The sequence below is a fragment of the Pipra filicauda genome, unplaced genomic scaffold (genome assembly GCF_003945595.2).
Source record: "Pipra filicauda isolate LSUMZ 115617 unplaced genomic scaffold, ASM394559v2 scaffold194_size2289513_pilon, whole genome shotgun sequence".
NCBI lineage: Eukaryota > Metazoa > Chordata > Aves > Passeriformes > Pipridae > Pipra > Pipra filicauda.
The window spans coordinates 1,594,456-1,612,064 of record NW_024104303.1 but is presented as its reverse complement, the minus strand read 5'-3'; the positions used below and the strand labels follow the sequence as shown (position 1 = coordinate 1,612,064).

The window sequence follows — 17,609 nt, the reverse complement described above, 5'->3', positions numbered from 1 at the left end:
GCTCCTCAGGGGTAAAAACAGGACCACCACCGTTTAACTCTGTCAGCAACGCAGACCATGGGATCGAGTGCATCCTCCGCAAGTCTGCCGACAACACCAAGCTCTGTGGCACCAGCAACACGCTGGAGGCAAGGGATGCCATCCAGAGGATCTGGACAGGCTCAAAAGGTGCGTCTGCACAAACCTCATGAAATTCAACAAGGTCAAATGCAAGGTCCTGCACCTGGATTGGGGCAGTCCCAAGGACAAGTACAGGCTGCACAAAGAATGGATTAAGTCCTGCCAAGAAGGATGTGAGGGTGCTGGTGGAAATGAGGCTGGACATGACCCAGCAGTGTGCAAGTGCAGCCCAGAAAGCTAATGGTATCCTGAGCTGCATCAGAAGAAGCATGAAGAGCAGGGCAAGGGACAGGCTGAAAGAGATGAGTTTGTTCACCTGGAGAAGAGAAGACTCTTGGGAGACCTTATGGCACCTTCAAGTACCTAAAGGGAGCCTAAAACAAGGCTGGAGAGTGACGTTTTACAAGGGTATGTAGTGACAGGACAAGGGGAAACAACTTTAAACTGAAAGAGGCTGGGGTTACATCAGGTGAAAGGAAGAAATTCTTTACTGTGAGGGTGGTGAAGTGCTGGAACAGGCTGCCCCATTCCTGGGGATGTTCAAGGCCAGTCTGGATGGGGCTTTTAATAACCTGGTCTAGTGGAAGGTTTCCTTGCCTATGGAAGGGGGATTGGAACTAGATGATCTTCAAGGTCCCTTCCAACCCAAACCATTCTGTTTCTAAGAGAGTTCAGTTACCTGAACTATTGAGTTTGCCTGAAAGTGCTCAAGGCTTGAAAGGCAGACAAATATAATGTTTAACCTAACAATTGTTAAATAAGTCTTTTCAAGAGTAGGCAAAATCCCTCACAGAAGCACAGTGAATTTAAGTGTCGCATTTTCAGTAGTCCTGCAATATTTTACAGCTCCTGAAAAGAATGGATATTGCTTTCTGCATAACACCATGACTGGAGAACAGCTGATTAGCATAGTAGTTTTGTTTCATGACTGATTAAAGCATCTTGGTATTCTAGATCTTCTCTGAATGATTTTTGGGCAGAAGCATCAAGTTTGATGCCAGAAATTTCTGGCCAATATTACACCTGCTCCTGGTGTCTGTCTCCTGCCACCCAGCTGGCTACTAAAATATGTGTTCTCGTGATTTCCCTCTCTAAATAGCTACTGCTGAAGATAATTTTCCTACATGCATGACTAAGAAGCTTGTCCTTCCTGACAAAATCCAGAGCCAGTACTGTAGAACTTTATCTGTGCTTGAGTACACAGCTGGTACATTTCCCCCCCCCCCCAATACTTCTACATCAGTATGCAACAGTATTATCAGACAATCAACCAGTGTTAAAAAAATCCAGCAACTTCATACTGGAAGAGTTTCCATTGCTGCATTTCTTCCCGCAGTCAGCCACTCGCATTATTCCAACACTCACTCTCTGGTCGAATGAACCAGAGCAGTCGCCTTTTGACAATGCAGCACGATGCCTTTGGAAGCTTGGGACACCCACCACACGAGGGAGTCCTTGGCTGCCATTTCCCGTCAGAGCTATCAAATACCCAGTGCAAGGGCTGAGCAAGCTAACTTTTGGAAGCAACCGATTACATTACTGAAGTACACAGATAATCCTGCATCTTGTCTGGAATTCTTAAACATTACTTTGAGGTCTGCAGGCCATACAGAATAGATAATTAATGATACCAGGTAATCACTTTTTCCACAAAAACGGTAAGCCAGGAGAGACATTAACTGAAGGTTACAAACAGAGATACACCATGTCCAAATAGGAAATTCTCAACTCGAAAAAGCAGAGTTGAAAGTAAGAGTTGCATGAAAAGGGGCATGCTGTTGCACAAGCAGAAGAAACACCATTTGCTCATGGACACTACAGGAGGCTGAACACTGACAATCTTGCCCGTTACTGCCTCTTGTAATAATAATTGACCTGGACATGCATGCTTTCTTAAAAACTAACTTGTCATATTACAAGTAGAAGCTCCTTATCACTACAAGGTGAAAAAATACCACGAAAATTGCCAAATCAAGTACTTTTTTTTAAAGCTAGGTTTTTTTCATTTTTTTTTCATGGCTAGGCTTTGCAATTGAAGATTTGGGAAGGGCTCTATCCACATTTGTTACAAGCATGCTGGTGGCTAAAAAGGCCAATACAAGACAGGCATGACCGGTTGCAAAAGGCACAGCAGAAAGACTCCTTAGGTGAAATATTCTGCAGAACACGATTCTTTCTGCATTGTCTTTTCTCCTCAAGAGTGACCCTGTGTACGTTCTCAAAAGAAGCAGCAGCGTTATAGATGGTGTGTCTCCACCTCCTAATCAGAGGCCAGAGTAGACCAGTGATGAAAATTGATATGGTCAAGGCTGAGATGCTGTTTCAGGGAGTCCTCGTATCTGCTCTTTGGGGCTCCTTTCTTGTGGCAGCCAGTGGCAAGTTCACCATAAAGCAATATCTTAGGAAGGTGGCGGTCCTTCATCCTTGAGACATGCCCTGCCCATAACAGCTGTGTTCTCAGCAACACGGCCTCAATGCTTGTGACTGCTGCCTGTTCTAGAAGAGATGTATTGGTCACATAATCTGACCAGTGGATGTTTAGGATTGTATGGAGGCAGCGTTGATGGAAACATTCTAAGAGTCGCAGGTGGTGGCAGTAGATGACCCATGATTCAGATCCATATAAAAGAGTGGACAGCACTATGGCTCTGTAAACACTGATCTTTGTACTTTTCTTCAAGTGCTTATTTCACCAAACTCTGTTATGAAGCTTTCCGAAGGCACTGTATGCCTTTGCTAACCTGTTGTCTATCTCTCCGTCAATCTTACCGTCCGAGGAGATGAGGCTGCCTAGGTAATTAAACTGCTGGACTGATTTGAGCTCTGATTCGTCAGTGGTGATGTGGGGATGATGGAAGACTTCCTGAGGTGCGGGTTGATAGAGAACTTCTGTCTTCTTTAAGCTGACTTCCAGCCCAAAGAGCTCAGCAGCCTCAGTAAAGCAGGATGTTAAACGCTGCAGAGCTGCTTCTGTGTGGGCAACAAGGGCGGCGTCATCAGCATAAAGCAGCTCATGGACAAGATGGTTTAAGGTCTTGGTGTGGGCCTTCAGTTGCCTTAGATTGAATAGGCTTCCATCAGTACGGTATCGAATGTAGATACTGTCCTGATCATCGAGGTCTGCCGTGGCCCTTTGGAGCATCATGCTGAAAAAGACTGAATAGGGTTGGTGCAAGAACACAGCCTTATTTCACACCATTCTTTATTAGAAAGGGCTCAGAAAGTGCATTGCCACATCTGACTTGGCTGTGCCAATCCTCATGGAGTGAAATGATCATTTTAAGGAACTTGGGGGGACAACCTAAACATTCCAAAATCTGACACAGACCTTTTCTGCTCACAGTATCGAAAGCCTTGGTGAGGTCGACAAAGGTTACATAGAGACCTTTGTTCTGTTCCCTACACTTCTCTTGTAGTTGTCTGAGAACAAATACCATGTCTGTGGTACTCCTGTTGGCTCTGAAACCACACTGACTTTCAGGCAGAATTCCTTCTGCTATAGCGGGTATTAGTCTGTTCAAGAGTATTCTTGCCAGGATTTTGCCAGCAATGGAGAGCAGAGTAATACCACGGTAATTTGAGCAGTCTGATTTAACTCCTTTCTTCTTATACAAAGTGATGATGGCTGCAACAGCAAGGTCTGATGGTAGTTTGCCCAGTTCCCAACAGCTCACCACAAACTCATGAAATTTAGCATGGAGTGCTGGGCCCCCATGTTTCCAGACTTCAGGTGGAACTCCATCAACCCCAGCTGCCTTGCCAGTTTTCACCTGCTGTATGGCCTTAAGAGTTTCTCCCAAAGTGGGGGCAATATCCGATTAATTCTTCAGCAGTTTCTGTGTGATGGACTGAATTGCTGAGTCTTGGACTACACGGCTAGTACTGAAGAGAGTCTGAAAGTGTTCAGACCATCAATTCAGAATGGAGGTTTTATCTGTCAGAAGCGTTTGCCCATCAGCGCTGAGCAGAGGGCTTTGGACTTGGTATGTAGGCCCGTAAGCTGTTTTCAGGGCCTCATAGAATCCTCTGTGGTCACCCATGTCTGTGCATAATTGTGTTTTTTCAGCTAGATTGATCCACCACTTCATGGAGTTTCTGCTGGAGCTTGCTGCATGCAAGACGAAAGGCTGCTTTTCTTATGTGACAGGATGGCAGTGCAAGGTGTGCTTGGTGAGTGGATCTCTTCTTCCTCAACAATTCCTGGATCTCTTGATTGTTTTCATCAAACCAGTCCTTGTTCTTCTTGAAGGAGAACCCCAAGGATTCTTCAGAGGACTGCAGGATGCTGTTTTTAATATGGTGCCAAAGTATTTCAGGAGAGGGATCTATAGAATCTATAGAATGACTTTCAAAGGGTCAGATATAAAGTTAGCTTTACCCTTTAATTTTTACCACATTTAGTAGTAACGTGTTTTAGGCACCTAGAGTTTTGTCTTTTACAGTCAATTGTCAGGAATACAGCCAGCAGTGTTAAATATTTTGCCCTACTGTAACACCCAGTCACCTTAAATAGGCAAGTAGACATAAAGCACTTTGTTCTACTGCTGAGGTGTTTCAAAACCTGAAGTAATTTGTTCATCCAAGTATAAAACTGGTGTAAAACCTTGTTGTGGTTTAAACCCAGCTGGTAACTAAACAATAAGCAGCCACTCACTCATCCTGACATGGGGAGGAGAATAAAAAAAAAAAACAACTTGTAAGTGAAGAACAGTTTAATAACTGAAACAAAGTAAAATATATTAATGGCACTAAAGGAAAAAGGAGATAAACCTCGAGAAAAAGAAGTGATGGATAACACAACTGCTCATCACCTGCTGGTTGATGCCAAATCCTGTCCCCTAAATGTGATCGGCCCCCACTCCAGGTAGCTCCTCCAATTTATACTCTGCACATGAGGTTCTATGGTGTGGAATATCCCCCTTTGGCTGGTTCAGGTCCCCTATCCTGGCTATGCTCCCAACACCTGCTCACTGGCAGAGCAAGAGACTGAACAGTCCTTGACTCAGGGTAAGCGCTGCTCTGCAAAAGCAAAAACATCAGTATGCTATCAACATTATTCTCATACTGATTCCAAAACACAGCACTGTAACACCCAGTGAGAAAAATGAATTCTTTCCCAGCTGAAACCAGAACATACTTGAACATAAATTCTTTTCCCAAACTTCACAGTAACATATACTATTTTGCGGGAGTTGTTTTGTTTCTTTCAGACTCTATTTGCTACTTAATCTCAGAGCTTTGAAAGATTTCCTGAAACATGCTATGATCCCAACTTTGAAAAATATTTCCCTCTTCTAGGGAACATTTTTCAGAAGCTAACTTCCAGTATTGCTTTGTATGGTGGTTTTTTTTTTTCTGGTCCTTAGTGATGATTGAAAAACAGTAACAAAGTGATAAATTGTACTCAAAACATCCTTTCTTTCCCTCACATAAGTCTTAACTGTCAACTCAAAAAGTCAGTCCTCCCACGTATTTCCAAAGGACTATCCTTTCAGTTTTAACAGCTCTAATTAACAAACAAGAACAACTACTAATCTGCAAGACTGAGTAGCAAGAAAAAAACATTTCTCCTTGCAATTGGTAAATACACATAAGAAAAGAATATGCTGAGAAAAGCTGTTTTCATTACTTGAAACTCAAGTATGTCTCCACAAGCTAATTCTTACACAAACACAGCAAAATTTTTCGGTAAGGCATTTTTTTTTTTTTTTTTTAATTTTAAAACGGGGTGGGGAGGAGGGGGGATGGGGGATAATCACTGCATCTTGCTATAGATGCAAAACTTCATTACCATTGTGCAGCATTATTAGGCTACAAGTGCATTTCAAAAAGGGCTTTGGCTTAACCTGCATGAAGCCACAGGTACTAGAAAGACCAGGAGAAAGCTAGCAACTTTTACCTTCAATAGCTCCAAAAAGTCAAAAGACAGGAAAGAATTCAGATTACAAATATCTTTCTGTTTTATTCAGTTCTACCAAATGTCTCAAATAAGAAAGAAAAAGGTAGCTACACAGTAACTGAAACAGCTGGTCAATAGTGTAGAAATCTTGAAGCTAACATGGCTGTGCCTTTGATAACTGCTGTACATTTACAGAAACTGCTAAAGGCATAAAACGAAATGCAGGATCTAAGTCCTATCAGATATTTTCTCTTTATTGTGGATTAAAGCATCAGGTCACTAAAACCAGAAGTTTGCATATTCTGCTTCCTTCTGTTGCATTCTACAGCCTTCTAGTTACCTCTACTCTGACTTGGTATACTCCAGGAAGACAAAAATTCCATAGACAATAGTATAGAAAACCATAATGGGAATCTGGCAAGTTTTCATTGTAAGAGACAGTTGAAGTGTACCGTGATAAAAGAAAATAAGATGTAGATATACATATATTTTATAGAAAATAAATACATGAAGCTGAAGAAAGTTCCTTGTATGTGTGTTAAGGTCTTGCTTCTGTAACTCAATATACTGGTTGCATCAACACATAATGGACCAATCATGAACCCGTTAAAAACATCTGCACCTTGAAGTCTTACCACTTACCACTCAGCCTGTGCAGGCTGAAAGGAAGTATCTACTTTCTATCCAGTCCTTATACTTCACACCACATCTTTGGAGTGAAAGGGCTTCAGGGTGTGCAGGTGTACCCAAATCAAGGTTAGACTTCACTGAATCATGCCTTCATTATTATAAATACTTTGCTCTAATCTCGGAGCACAGTTACCCTGAAAGGCACTTACACTGTAAAAACTTCAGATCACTGAGTCTCTAACACACACTAGCTTCCACTAGAATTAACATTTTTTCAAACAGTTGGCCTAAAATCACTATGACATAACAGCAATACATACCTACAAAAACATATGAAAGGGTGAGCAGTGATAAAATATGCCAGACAGGCAGCCAGGTGATTCCCAGTGTGGAAGCAAAGAGCACTACCTTTGCTGAAAACACACAAGCTACTCCCCATCACTATAGGATTAATGCCAGTTTTCAAGACCCAAGATTTTCATAGGCTTCTTGGAAGTTATCGTAACCACTGACAAGAGTGAATCTGTTTGCAGAAAAGTGCAAGAGAATGTGTATCACAATAATCCCCATTAAAAAGCACAGTGCTTGGTGTAGAGCGATTTAACGAAGATGTTCTAATTCACTACATTCAGAAAGACCCCTAACCGTATTCAGTCATAGAAAAAGAGTTCCATTTTTAAACCATTAAGTCCCTGCTTATGCTGTACCTTGAGATCAGCCCATTAACTCAGCTTAATATACGTATGAACAATCATTTTACAAATAGCTTGCATCTGCAACGTTGGCAGTAAGAATGAATCCCTGGAACCGAGCATGTAGGTTTAGTCAAACAGGACTTTTCTACCTTTTTTTACTTGTAAAAACAAAGCCTATAAACTTCTGACAGGTCAAAACAGCGTTGTGCCTGCGGAACAGTGAAAAGCATGTGTAAGTGCAAAGACAATCAGGTTCTATCTTGCATACACAAGATGAAACAATTTTCTTAATCCTCACCTGTTTATATGACTCATTTCCAGGAGACATGCAAAGTGCAATAAATCAAGCAGTTTGCTATGAAAAGGCACAGTAAATGCTGCTAAATCCTTTTCAATAACATTAAATAGCAATATGCAGAATCAGAGAAAAGTAACTACAGGATACAGTCTCACAGAATCTTCACAGAATCACAGAATGGCCAGGGTTGGAAAGGATCTTACAGAACATTTAATTCCAATCTCCCTTAACAGATTTAAGACTATTAAAGGGAGATCCAGGGCTCTGGATCCACACATAAGGCTTGTTTGAAACCTAACTCCTTCAGGACTGTTCCTGCAGTCTGAATAGGACAGTACTTTAACCACCCAAGATGGTTAAGTAGACCAACACTCTTCCTGCACTTTTCTCCAACAAGCACACAAAATTCAAAATTATTTATTAACTTTGTGCTACAGCACACCAAGTCCCCAGGCCACATCAGAGACTGCATTTTAACATCTGCAGAGTTGAAAACATGTACTATCTCGAAAATTAAGAAAGTGATGTTAAGAACAACTCTTTCATGCCCCCCCCCCGAAAATCTATGCTTCAAGGTCTTAAAGGAAGTTGCTCCAGAGAAGAGATCAAACAGTCACTATATATAAATTCAAGCTTGCCTCCAATGCCACTTGGTTTTATTGTTGATTTTAGTCAAGTTCTGCACAAGGCATTCTGCTGGCAAGACACAGTTTGCCAGGCAACACTTTTTGTCCACATCCCTGTCCTACTGTCAGGCTGACAAAACTCATTCCTTATCTCAGAACACACCACTTAGCAGTAGCTAGCAAGTACCCCTGCATCTCACAGACTCAGCACACCAAAAAGAGCAGGCAGCTTCAACTAGTTCCTCCTTTAACTGCCAAATTACTCTACTCTCCCATCCAAGTGCATTCAAAACCTTGCAAAAACATCTGATGGATTAGAGTGCTAGAGGACTGAAAATATCAAACACACTGGAGTAACTGCTGGGGTGTTTCACAAGACTAGCAAAGCTCTTTTGCCAAGTGACAAAAGTTGCAGCACTGTTCATTCATGCGGTCCTCCCTGTATTAGGCACTGGTACCATACAAGCAAATACCTGAAATTCCAGCTACTCACTGCCCTACCATCCTCAAAAATTTCTTTTTTCTTTCCTTGTCATGGGACTGCTTAAAACTTTCTACATTCCAAATAAAGTAACTTGGAAGACTAAGCCGCTTCACAGACATGTCATGGGTTTTTTTCTCCTCTAGCTTCCTCTGGGACATCAAGAAAAAGGAAAATGACCTGCCAAGTTTGTCTCCTACATTAAGGCAGCAACAAGTCTCAGATTAAAAGTCTCAGCTTAAGGCATAAGTATATGACCATACTTTTTGCCCATATTCCTGAAAGTCTAGTTTAAATACCCTAGAACTAGTCTTGCATTAAGGTAAGTAAAATATTTAGGGTTCAAGAGAAAGCTAACACTGCTCAAAGTAACAGTGACAAGAGACTTGAAAGAAACTGCCAGCCTAGCATAGGTTTCCAACAGCTCTGCTCTTGCCAGACACTAACATTTACACTGGTATGATACAGGTAGAGAACACTACACAGGTTAATAAGTTTCATATATTCTAGATTCAAGCAGCCAGTCAAACAACACACTTCATATTGCTTCCACTCAGGACACAAACAGCTTTCCCTTGACTACCAAGAGATTGCTGTAAAAGTCACAGCAAGCATAAGAGCCATCAGTGTTTCACCCATGCTCTGCTGAAACAGTGCACCTAACCTACAGAAAGAAAAATCCTTTTCCCACTCATGGTCTCAGCTGTTCGGGCAGACTGTAATTCAGCCCTGTCTCAAGTGTTTCCTCAGTTTCTCTGCACTGCAGGAGAGTGCTCCATAACCAAGTATCTGACAGCACAGATACTACAACACAGTCTCCTAACACTGCACTGACTATATGCATATACATGACATACACTAAATTACGACCAATGTTACCATGGTGAACAACATACACGCGCTTTGATGACATCACGTCCAACTCCATACGGTTTTTTTTCTATTTTTGTGACCAACCCAGAATCCTTTGCATTTATTACCGTGCTACTTCAATGAAAACAGAATATGCAAGAGAAATTTCCATGTTAACAACTGAAGCTTTCCGTACAAACTTCAGTTGCAAACATAAGTACAATCTTCTGGAAGTGCTCAACTTCCAGGCAGTTTTTTTAAACTACAGTTCTAGAAACCTCTTCAATTGTGTGTTGCATTTTATATCTGCGTTATATGCAGAACAGGTATGAAACAACACTTCAAAGGATCTGAAAAATAATTTTCAGAGGATAAGAAGAAATCTGCAAAATTAAATAAGGTACACCTGTTTCCATAAGACTAAAGCTGACAGGACAGGACACAGAAACATGACCCTTCCTCTACACAACTGTTCCTCACAGTGTACTGGAGACTAGACTACAATACTCTAGACTGTAAATGTCTATGAAATTTTTTAAGGGTCACATAGTAAGATCTGAAGAATTGTACTCTGTGAGGCTGTAATGTCAACCATAAAGAAACCCTACCACATGACAGATAGTTGCCAGTCACAGTCCAAGCAGGAGCACAGGTATTTTGGGAGAAGATGTGTAAGAGGATCAGGCTTTCAACCAACATGTAAGCTTCACAGTAAGGCAGTTGGATCAAGTTTGAAAGAAATGCCCACATAACAGTGATCAGCAAGAATGTCCTGAAGTAGATTTATCTTCAGTCAGAGATGGTTGAAATTTTGGCAGCAGGAAGTGATACAAAAAGAAGCCTTCAGGTATGGAGTACCTGTCTCCTCACACTAAATGGCACAGTCTAGTACCACAGTTTCACGACCACACAAGTCTACCACACAAGTCTACAGATGTGCTACACTGTTCTTGGCTAGGTCTCTAAATATATCCTGCCTCTTTTTCTAGATAGAATGAGCCAGCATGCTGAACTGCAAATCAAATACACATATAAGCATTATTACTACTTCAAACACAGTCAAAGAGAAAAGAAAACCAAACCTATTAATAAAAAGGTTCTCTTTTAGATCAAATAAGTTACATATTTTATGAGCATATGATTATTTTGAGAACAGTACAGGAATTCTGTTCTAAGCCAAGAAAACTAAGACACTTCCCCAAATTTAAGTCACCAGCTGCTTTCTGAAATTAGAGTCTGAATTCCACAAGTTTCAGTTTAGCTAACAACTCCATAAACACTACTGGGTGAATGACAAAGAGGTAAATACCTGAAAACGTGGAGATTATTCCACAATGTGAAAATTATGCATTTATCTTCCACATGTACAACTGAACATGCACTAAAAGCAGTGGGAGCCAAAAAAAAAACCCCGTGTTCTTTTATAAGGATACCACATTCATCACATTTTTACCTATATTCAAGTTTCAGAAAAGTAGGCCTACAAAATGTAGTTTGTCATACTAAGGTAACTATTAAGTGGTAATTATTACTGTCCCATATTTTGTCAAAAGCTACTAAACCCATCTGTCTCATGCTAATGGAAAGCTTGTGCTTTCAGGTGCTTGCACAAGGGCAGTTCAGGTAACTGAATTTCAACCAACTTTACCCTCTTCCCCAACTAATTTTAGAGTCTTTTTAGCTTATTTTTTATAATTATGCATGCATGCTTAACATTAGATTATGTAAAATGTTATCATTATATGATAACTGTTGTCTCTGCTGCCTTTAAATATGTAGAAGCATTTAAACTGAATTAAACAGCCACCTAGAGTGGCTGATCAGAATTCAGTTATGATGCTTTGTTGAGACCAGGGTCTCCCATCTATTGTACAACTATAATTAGTTCATTTGGGAGTTTTGTAATTTGTATTTACATACACCTACATTAGTCAAAAGCACATAAGGGTTAATGTATCTAAAATATGTAGGCACAATGACTCATTCCAAACAGTTTCTCTGGTTAGCAAGTGAAGATAAGTGACCTTCATGACCCACTTATCATTTATGTTGCCAATGGGATTATCAAGTGAAGAGACTCTTGTTCAGCACCCTTTAAAATCTTCATTAATATCAATGTTTCGTTTACCTTCAGTAAAACAACAAAACAGCTATTTTAATTCTTAATGATAGCACTTTCAGTGTTTTTCTTTTAATAGAGAAAGTAAACTCCACCTCAGCTGCTAGTGTTGCCCCAACAGCAAGTTGTGCCCATCGAGGTGCATGCTTCGAGATGACCAGCAGGAACCTTCTGAGGTTCTCCCCTACCCCCTTCACAAGTAAACCCTTAGCTAAAAATCAATAAGGGACACAAACTTTATGTTGGCAGTACACTGAAAGGAACTATAACCATTGGTTGACACAACTAAGATGTTCTAACAAATTGTACTCCATGGAAAAAGCATTACTGAAACTACTGGAATTGCCTTTTATAAGCAGGACTTCAGACTGCTCACATGAAATTAGTAAGTGAACTCCAGGGTGCCTCCTTTGCCTCAACTAGGTTTTCCAGACGCAGGAAGGGCTTCAAGTTCAACTCAACTCAATCCTAAAGTGTGCAGACAGCTTTAAGTAACTGGGGCACTTCCATCTCTAGTGAGAGCTGCCCCTACCCATGGCAGGGGGTAGCAATCAGATGCTCATTAAGGTCCCTTCCAATCCAAAACATTCTGTGATTCTACAATAATGCAGTCTTAAATGCACTCCAGTGTTGCAGATGTAACCACAGAGTAAGTATTCAATAATAGGATGGGAAAAAGTTTGGTTCAAATTCACAGGATGCTCTAATGAGATGAAGTAACTGTCCTTGACTCCTCTAAATTTCAGCACATAGCATTGGTGATCCAGTTAACCATGGCAGGAGTAACTGACTCTCAGGACAGGACTGTGGCTGCTAACTGGGCATAGCTGCAGAGATCACAGCTCCACATGGTCCCACTAGATGCCCTTTTGGGTAACCAAGTTGATCTCTGCCCCAGTGATCAGTGGGTTGTGCTTTCTTCTTCCCTATTGTTGGCCCTGCTCACCAGTGACAGTCCCCAGAAAGTGAAACAGTCTCTGAAAACAAGCTTGCAGGATGGTCTACACCAAGGCCAAGACTGGACTGGCTGCTGTGTGCTGCCACCAGCAAACTCCACTCTGTCTGCACACTAGTAGGCCTGGAGTGGTAGAGACAAGCCATACCAGACCTTGGTGATGCTGCCAGCATAAAAATATATATCACCTTCTATGCGTCCCTAAATTTCTCATCATTTAAAGGTACTCAAAAAGTATCTAGTACTCATGGTAGTTCATTTAAGGAGGAAAAAAACTTCTGCTTTAACACAGGAATCAAACCAATAAAATTCTGAAATTCATGCAAAATCTTTTTCTTCACAGAAACCTGGTTACAACCCCTGTTCTGAATTTAGAAGGAAAAAAAATTTGCTTTTCAAGAACTCTGTAGAAAACCTGGAAATGAGTAAGAACAGGACTGAAGCTATAGAGTTTTCTCCTCAGCATCCACAAACAAAAGGTAATCTTGCTCCAGGCTACTTAAATCAGAAGTATTGCTCCCAATGCAGTTATAAGGCAAGACACCACATTTCTTAATCTCACTTATAATATTAAAGCCTTTTGGAACAAGACTGATGCAGTATTTTTCCTGGCAGCTGAAATTATGGCTCAAAGCTGAGGAGTTGCTTTCTGGTAAAGTAATAAAGCCAGCTCTATCTCCAATAGTTCCAATTCTGGAGTTCTCAGCTACTGAGAATGTCATTTCCACAAAGTTTTCCTGTGAATTCAGGATCCTTCTTAGGCATCACTTCATGCTATACAGAAAATATCCCACCTTAAAACAAGAGGTCTACAATTAAGTCTTGCTCCATTCCCAGATAAGGACTCCTTTGAAATTATGCATCAGCAATGTGCACTTCTAGCATACAAAACATCAAAACCATAATATAAGGACATGGTGATTTGGCCATTGATCATTAAGACTTTGAGACTCAGTTCTTTGGGCCTGCAACAGCCTCTTAATTGGGAGAAGCACGTCATTCTTAAGGAAGTTTAATAAGGAATGTTAAATATGTGAACTGAGATCTGCAAGACAGAGACTAAACACTTTGAACAGCCATCCCAGCAGCTGATGAAGTATCTGTTACAGCCTTCCACTCCCAGAACAAAAGGTCAGGAAATAAGTAAAGGACCTTTTGCTTAAAAGCACTGAAGTCATGACCTATAAAGAAAATAGGCTTGTTTTCTGCATCAACCAGCCCCCACCTGAAGGCAGAAGGTTGTAGCATCAGCCCAGCCTAGTTTCTTTGGCATTCCCTAAAACATTCGGTATTCTTCACACTGAAGAGCAGAGATTAGTTTGAGGCTTTGTCAACCCAGAAGGACTAAAAAGCAGCGATTTCAGTATCCCAGACTACCACGTTGAAGCAGGATATTTTACAGATTTACCCATTCCACTACCTAACATCTTAAGAACAAATCAGTAAGAAGCACTGGTCATAGAGAGCCGAAGGGGAGGCAAAGCCACCTTCATCCAGCAGCACAGAAGTCAGAGACAATTCAATTAGAAGGAAGTCAAAGAGCATATATTGATTCAACTGTACATTCTAAAGAAATTGTTGAAGTGCTGCAATGCAAAATCAGCTTTACCTCCCAAGTAAGGTAATCTGCCCTTTCTCCAAGGTACAAGTTTCAGGTACAATTACCTGCATCCCTGAAAAAGGAAGTTTTGCATCAATTAGGGCTAAAATCTAACTCCAATGAGGTTGAATTAAAACTCAAGGAAACCTTGGATAAAAATCTGCTTTTCCACATCTGAGTCATCTTTCCAAAGGCTCAAAAGCTCAGCTTCAAATGTCCTGTTAGCACTTATAGCACTAACAAAAACCTGGATGAAATACAAATACATCCTCTTAATGTTGGTGTATATGATTAAAAAATTAATCTTAAGTCCTTCTGACTAGCAATATCAGCATTGGTTTCTTCTGCCTTTATTCCATGACTTAAGAGAATTGTAAAACACCATTTGACAGTTCACTGCCTGGAAAAATGAAAAGATTCTGAAAACTCCAAAACCAACATACCTGTTATTTTGTCCCTGACAAGCTTGCAGGATTCTATCTCCCCAATGCTGCCAAACAGGCTCTTCAGTTCCTCTTGTGTCATGTTTTGTGGAAGGTAGTTGACTATTAAATTGGTCTTGCTGTCTTCTGTGTTCCCAGAATCAACTGGTGACGAGCAATTGTTTATGGTGGTTGAACCATGGGCTGTGTTATTACAAGTTGGTCCGTTAGACAGCTGTGTTTCCATGGCAGCAATTACCTGCTGAAAAACACAGAAAACAAGAAGCATCAAACCTCCTACTTTACTATACAGTAAGAGAGTCCAGACAGCAATATAAGACCTATCACTATGCAGAAACGGTACTGCCAAGGCCATATAATGCCTATACACGCAAAAAACCCCTCCCCATCAATACAGAAGGATGTTAAGTGTTAGTCAAGGCAATACTTTAAAAACTTGCAGACAAATGAAGTGTATCTTCTAGAAGCTCACTCAATGACATCAACACTCAAAGCTTAAGTTTCCATCCTCTGCCACTCCCTGTGTTTAGGGGCATTACAGCCTTTCTATTATAGAAGTTACCAAGTAGAATTGGCCTGTTGCAAGGGTAATAATTTCTATAAACTTACAGCTGGTTACTGAAACAACATGAAATGCAGCTTTTAAGGTGGTAGTATCTGACTGTTTTCAGAAAGGTGGGTATTAACTGTATCCTGAGTATAATTCTCATAAGCAGTAACAGAAATCAAGATTAGTACTTTAAAGAGATACTTAGAGGATACGTAAATGTGCTGGAATGAAAAACATACTTTTCCTTGTCAACATCTATGTCAAACCTCTGTCACCACAGGTTGGAATTAGGTTTCTAAATGCTTTTATTTGACTAAACTGACAATTCCTGGTTCTCAGTTCTTCCCTCCCTTGAACTCTGAAAACATCCAAATTTGAATCTTTTACTTTTACACACCAAAATAAGGGAGTGATCACCACTCCAAGAACTGCTCTATGCCTTGGAAGAACACAGAACAGATCTTCCTAGAAGTTATGCTAAGACACAGGGAGAAAGAGGAAGTAACTGGAGACGGCCAGCACAACTTCACCAAGCACAATTCCTGCCTGACCAACCAAGAGGCCTTTTATGATGTAGTCACTGCATCAGTGGACAGGGGAAGGGCTACAGATGTCCATCATCTATATGGACCTTTGACACAGGCTTTGCACCCCGCAACATCCTGATCTCTAAAGTGGAGATAACTGATGGGTGGACTGTTAAATGGAGAAGAAAGTGGTTGGATAGTTGCATCCAGAGGATACTGGTAAATGGCTCAGTCTCGATGGACATCAGTGACAAGTGGTGTCCTTCAGGGGTCCACACCCCAACCAGTCTCATTCAATGTCTTCATCAATAACACAGACAAAGGGATCAAGGGCACCCTCATCAAGCTTGCAGATGACATCAAGCTAAGTGGTGCAGCTGCCACACTTGAAGGATGGGATGTCATCGAGAAGGACCTTGTCAAGCTGGAAGATTGGGCCCATGGTAATATCAGGTTCAGCAAGGCCAAGTGCAAGGTGCTGCGGTGGGGTCAGGGCAACTCCGAGCATCAATACAGGCTGGAGGATAAACAGATCAAAAGATCAAAAGCAGCCCTGCCAAGAAGGACTTGGGGGTGCTGGTGGATAAGGCTGGATATGATCCAACAATGTGCACTTGCAGCTCAGGAAGTGTGTTCTTGGCTCCATCAAAAGAATCATAGCCAGCAGGTCAAGTGAGGGGATTCTGCTCTTCTACTCCACTCTGGTGAGACCCCACTTTGAGTGCTGAATGTAGCTCTGGGGTCCTCAGTCAACACCACAGGAAGGACATCGACCTGTTGGAGCAAGTCCAGAGGAGGCCACCAAGGTGATCAGAGGGATGGAGCACCTCTCCTACAAGTAAAGGCTGAGAGAATGGGGGTTGTTCAGCCTGGAGAAGAGAAGGCTTCCAGGTGACCTTACTGTGGCCTTCCAGTACCTAAAGGGAGCCTGCAAGAAACATGGAGAGGGACTTTTACAAGGTCCTGTAGTGACAGGACAAGGGGAAATGGCTTCAAACTGTAACAGAGTAGGTTTAGACTAGATATTATGGAGAAATTCTTTACTGTGACAGTGGTGAGGCACTGGTACAGGTTGCCCAGAGAGGCTGTGGATGCCCCGTCCCTGCAAATGTTTACAGTCAGGTTGGATGGGGCTTTGACCAACCTGGTCTAGTGGAAGGTGTCCCTGCTCATGGCAAAGTGCATTAGAGTTAGATGATCTTTAGAGTACCTTTCAACTCAAACCATTCTATGATTCTGTCTCACCCCAAAGTAACTGACCGTATGACTGCAAGATGCAGCAGAAGTAATTTGGAGGACTGTACTTGTACACAAGTATTTGTCACCAGCTGCCACATATACAAAAGGCTCTCTGATATCTCAGTCAGTGACTGAATGGCAATAGTTGGTAAATACAGTGGATTTTTAAAGGCAGCCTAATATCCAAGATTTGGGCAGCCTACCCTCTTTGAGAGGGTAGTCCAACTATTCAGGGACAACATTCAAGAGAAAATTACTAAGTTAATTCTCCAGTGACACACATTTCAATACAGAAGCAAGACTTAGCAAGAACTTTACTAAAGAAATCCATCAATCACTGAAATCCAACCTCATAATTAAGTGCAGGGAGGAGTTCTCACACAAAAGCCTCCTGTAAAATCACAGTGTAGCATCAGGACCTCTGAAGGTTCTGCACTAATAGTCGAGTTTAAAGCACAATATGCAGTCAATGCATACCCAAAGAGCTGATTAGGTCAACTATGCTCAGGGAGTGCATAATTGAACTCCCTAAAAATATGAGAGGGGGTAAAAGTTGAGTTTCTAAAAGTACATTT

General features: G+C 41.3%; 1 protein-coding gene across 7 annotated transcripts in view; it reads right to left on the bottom strand.

Annotated features, from left to right (window-relative positions):
• Positions 1-17,609, bottom strand: part of ELAVL2 (ELAV like RNA binding protein 2) — a 110,787-nt gene that overhangs the window by 25,662 nt on the left and 67,516 nt on the right. For 5 of the 7 annotated variants that reach the window (XM_027721990.2, XM_027721998.2, XM_027721994.2 and 2 more), the window contains one exon: positions 14,719-14,959. In XM_027721990.2, the coding sequence (XP_027577791.1) occupies positions 14,719-14,959 (241 nt within the window). The remainder of the gene's footprint in view (positions 1-14,718; positions 14,960-17,609) is intronic. The other 2 variants (XM_027721988.2, XM_027721984.2) reach the window with 1 other exon arrangement.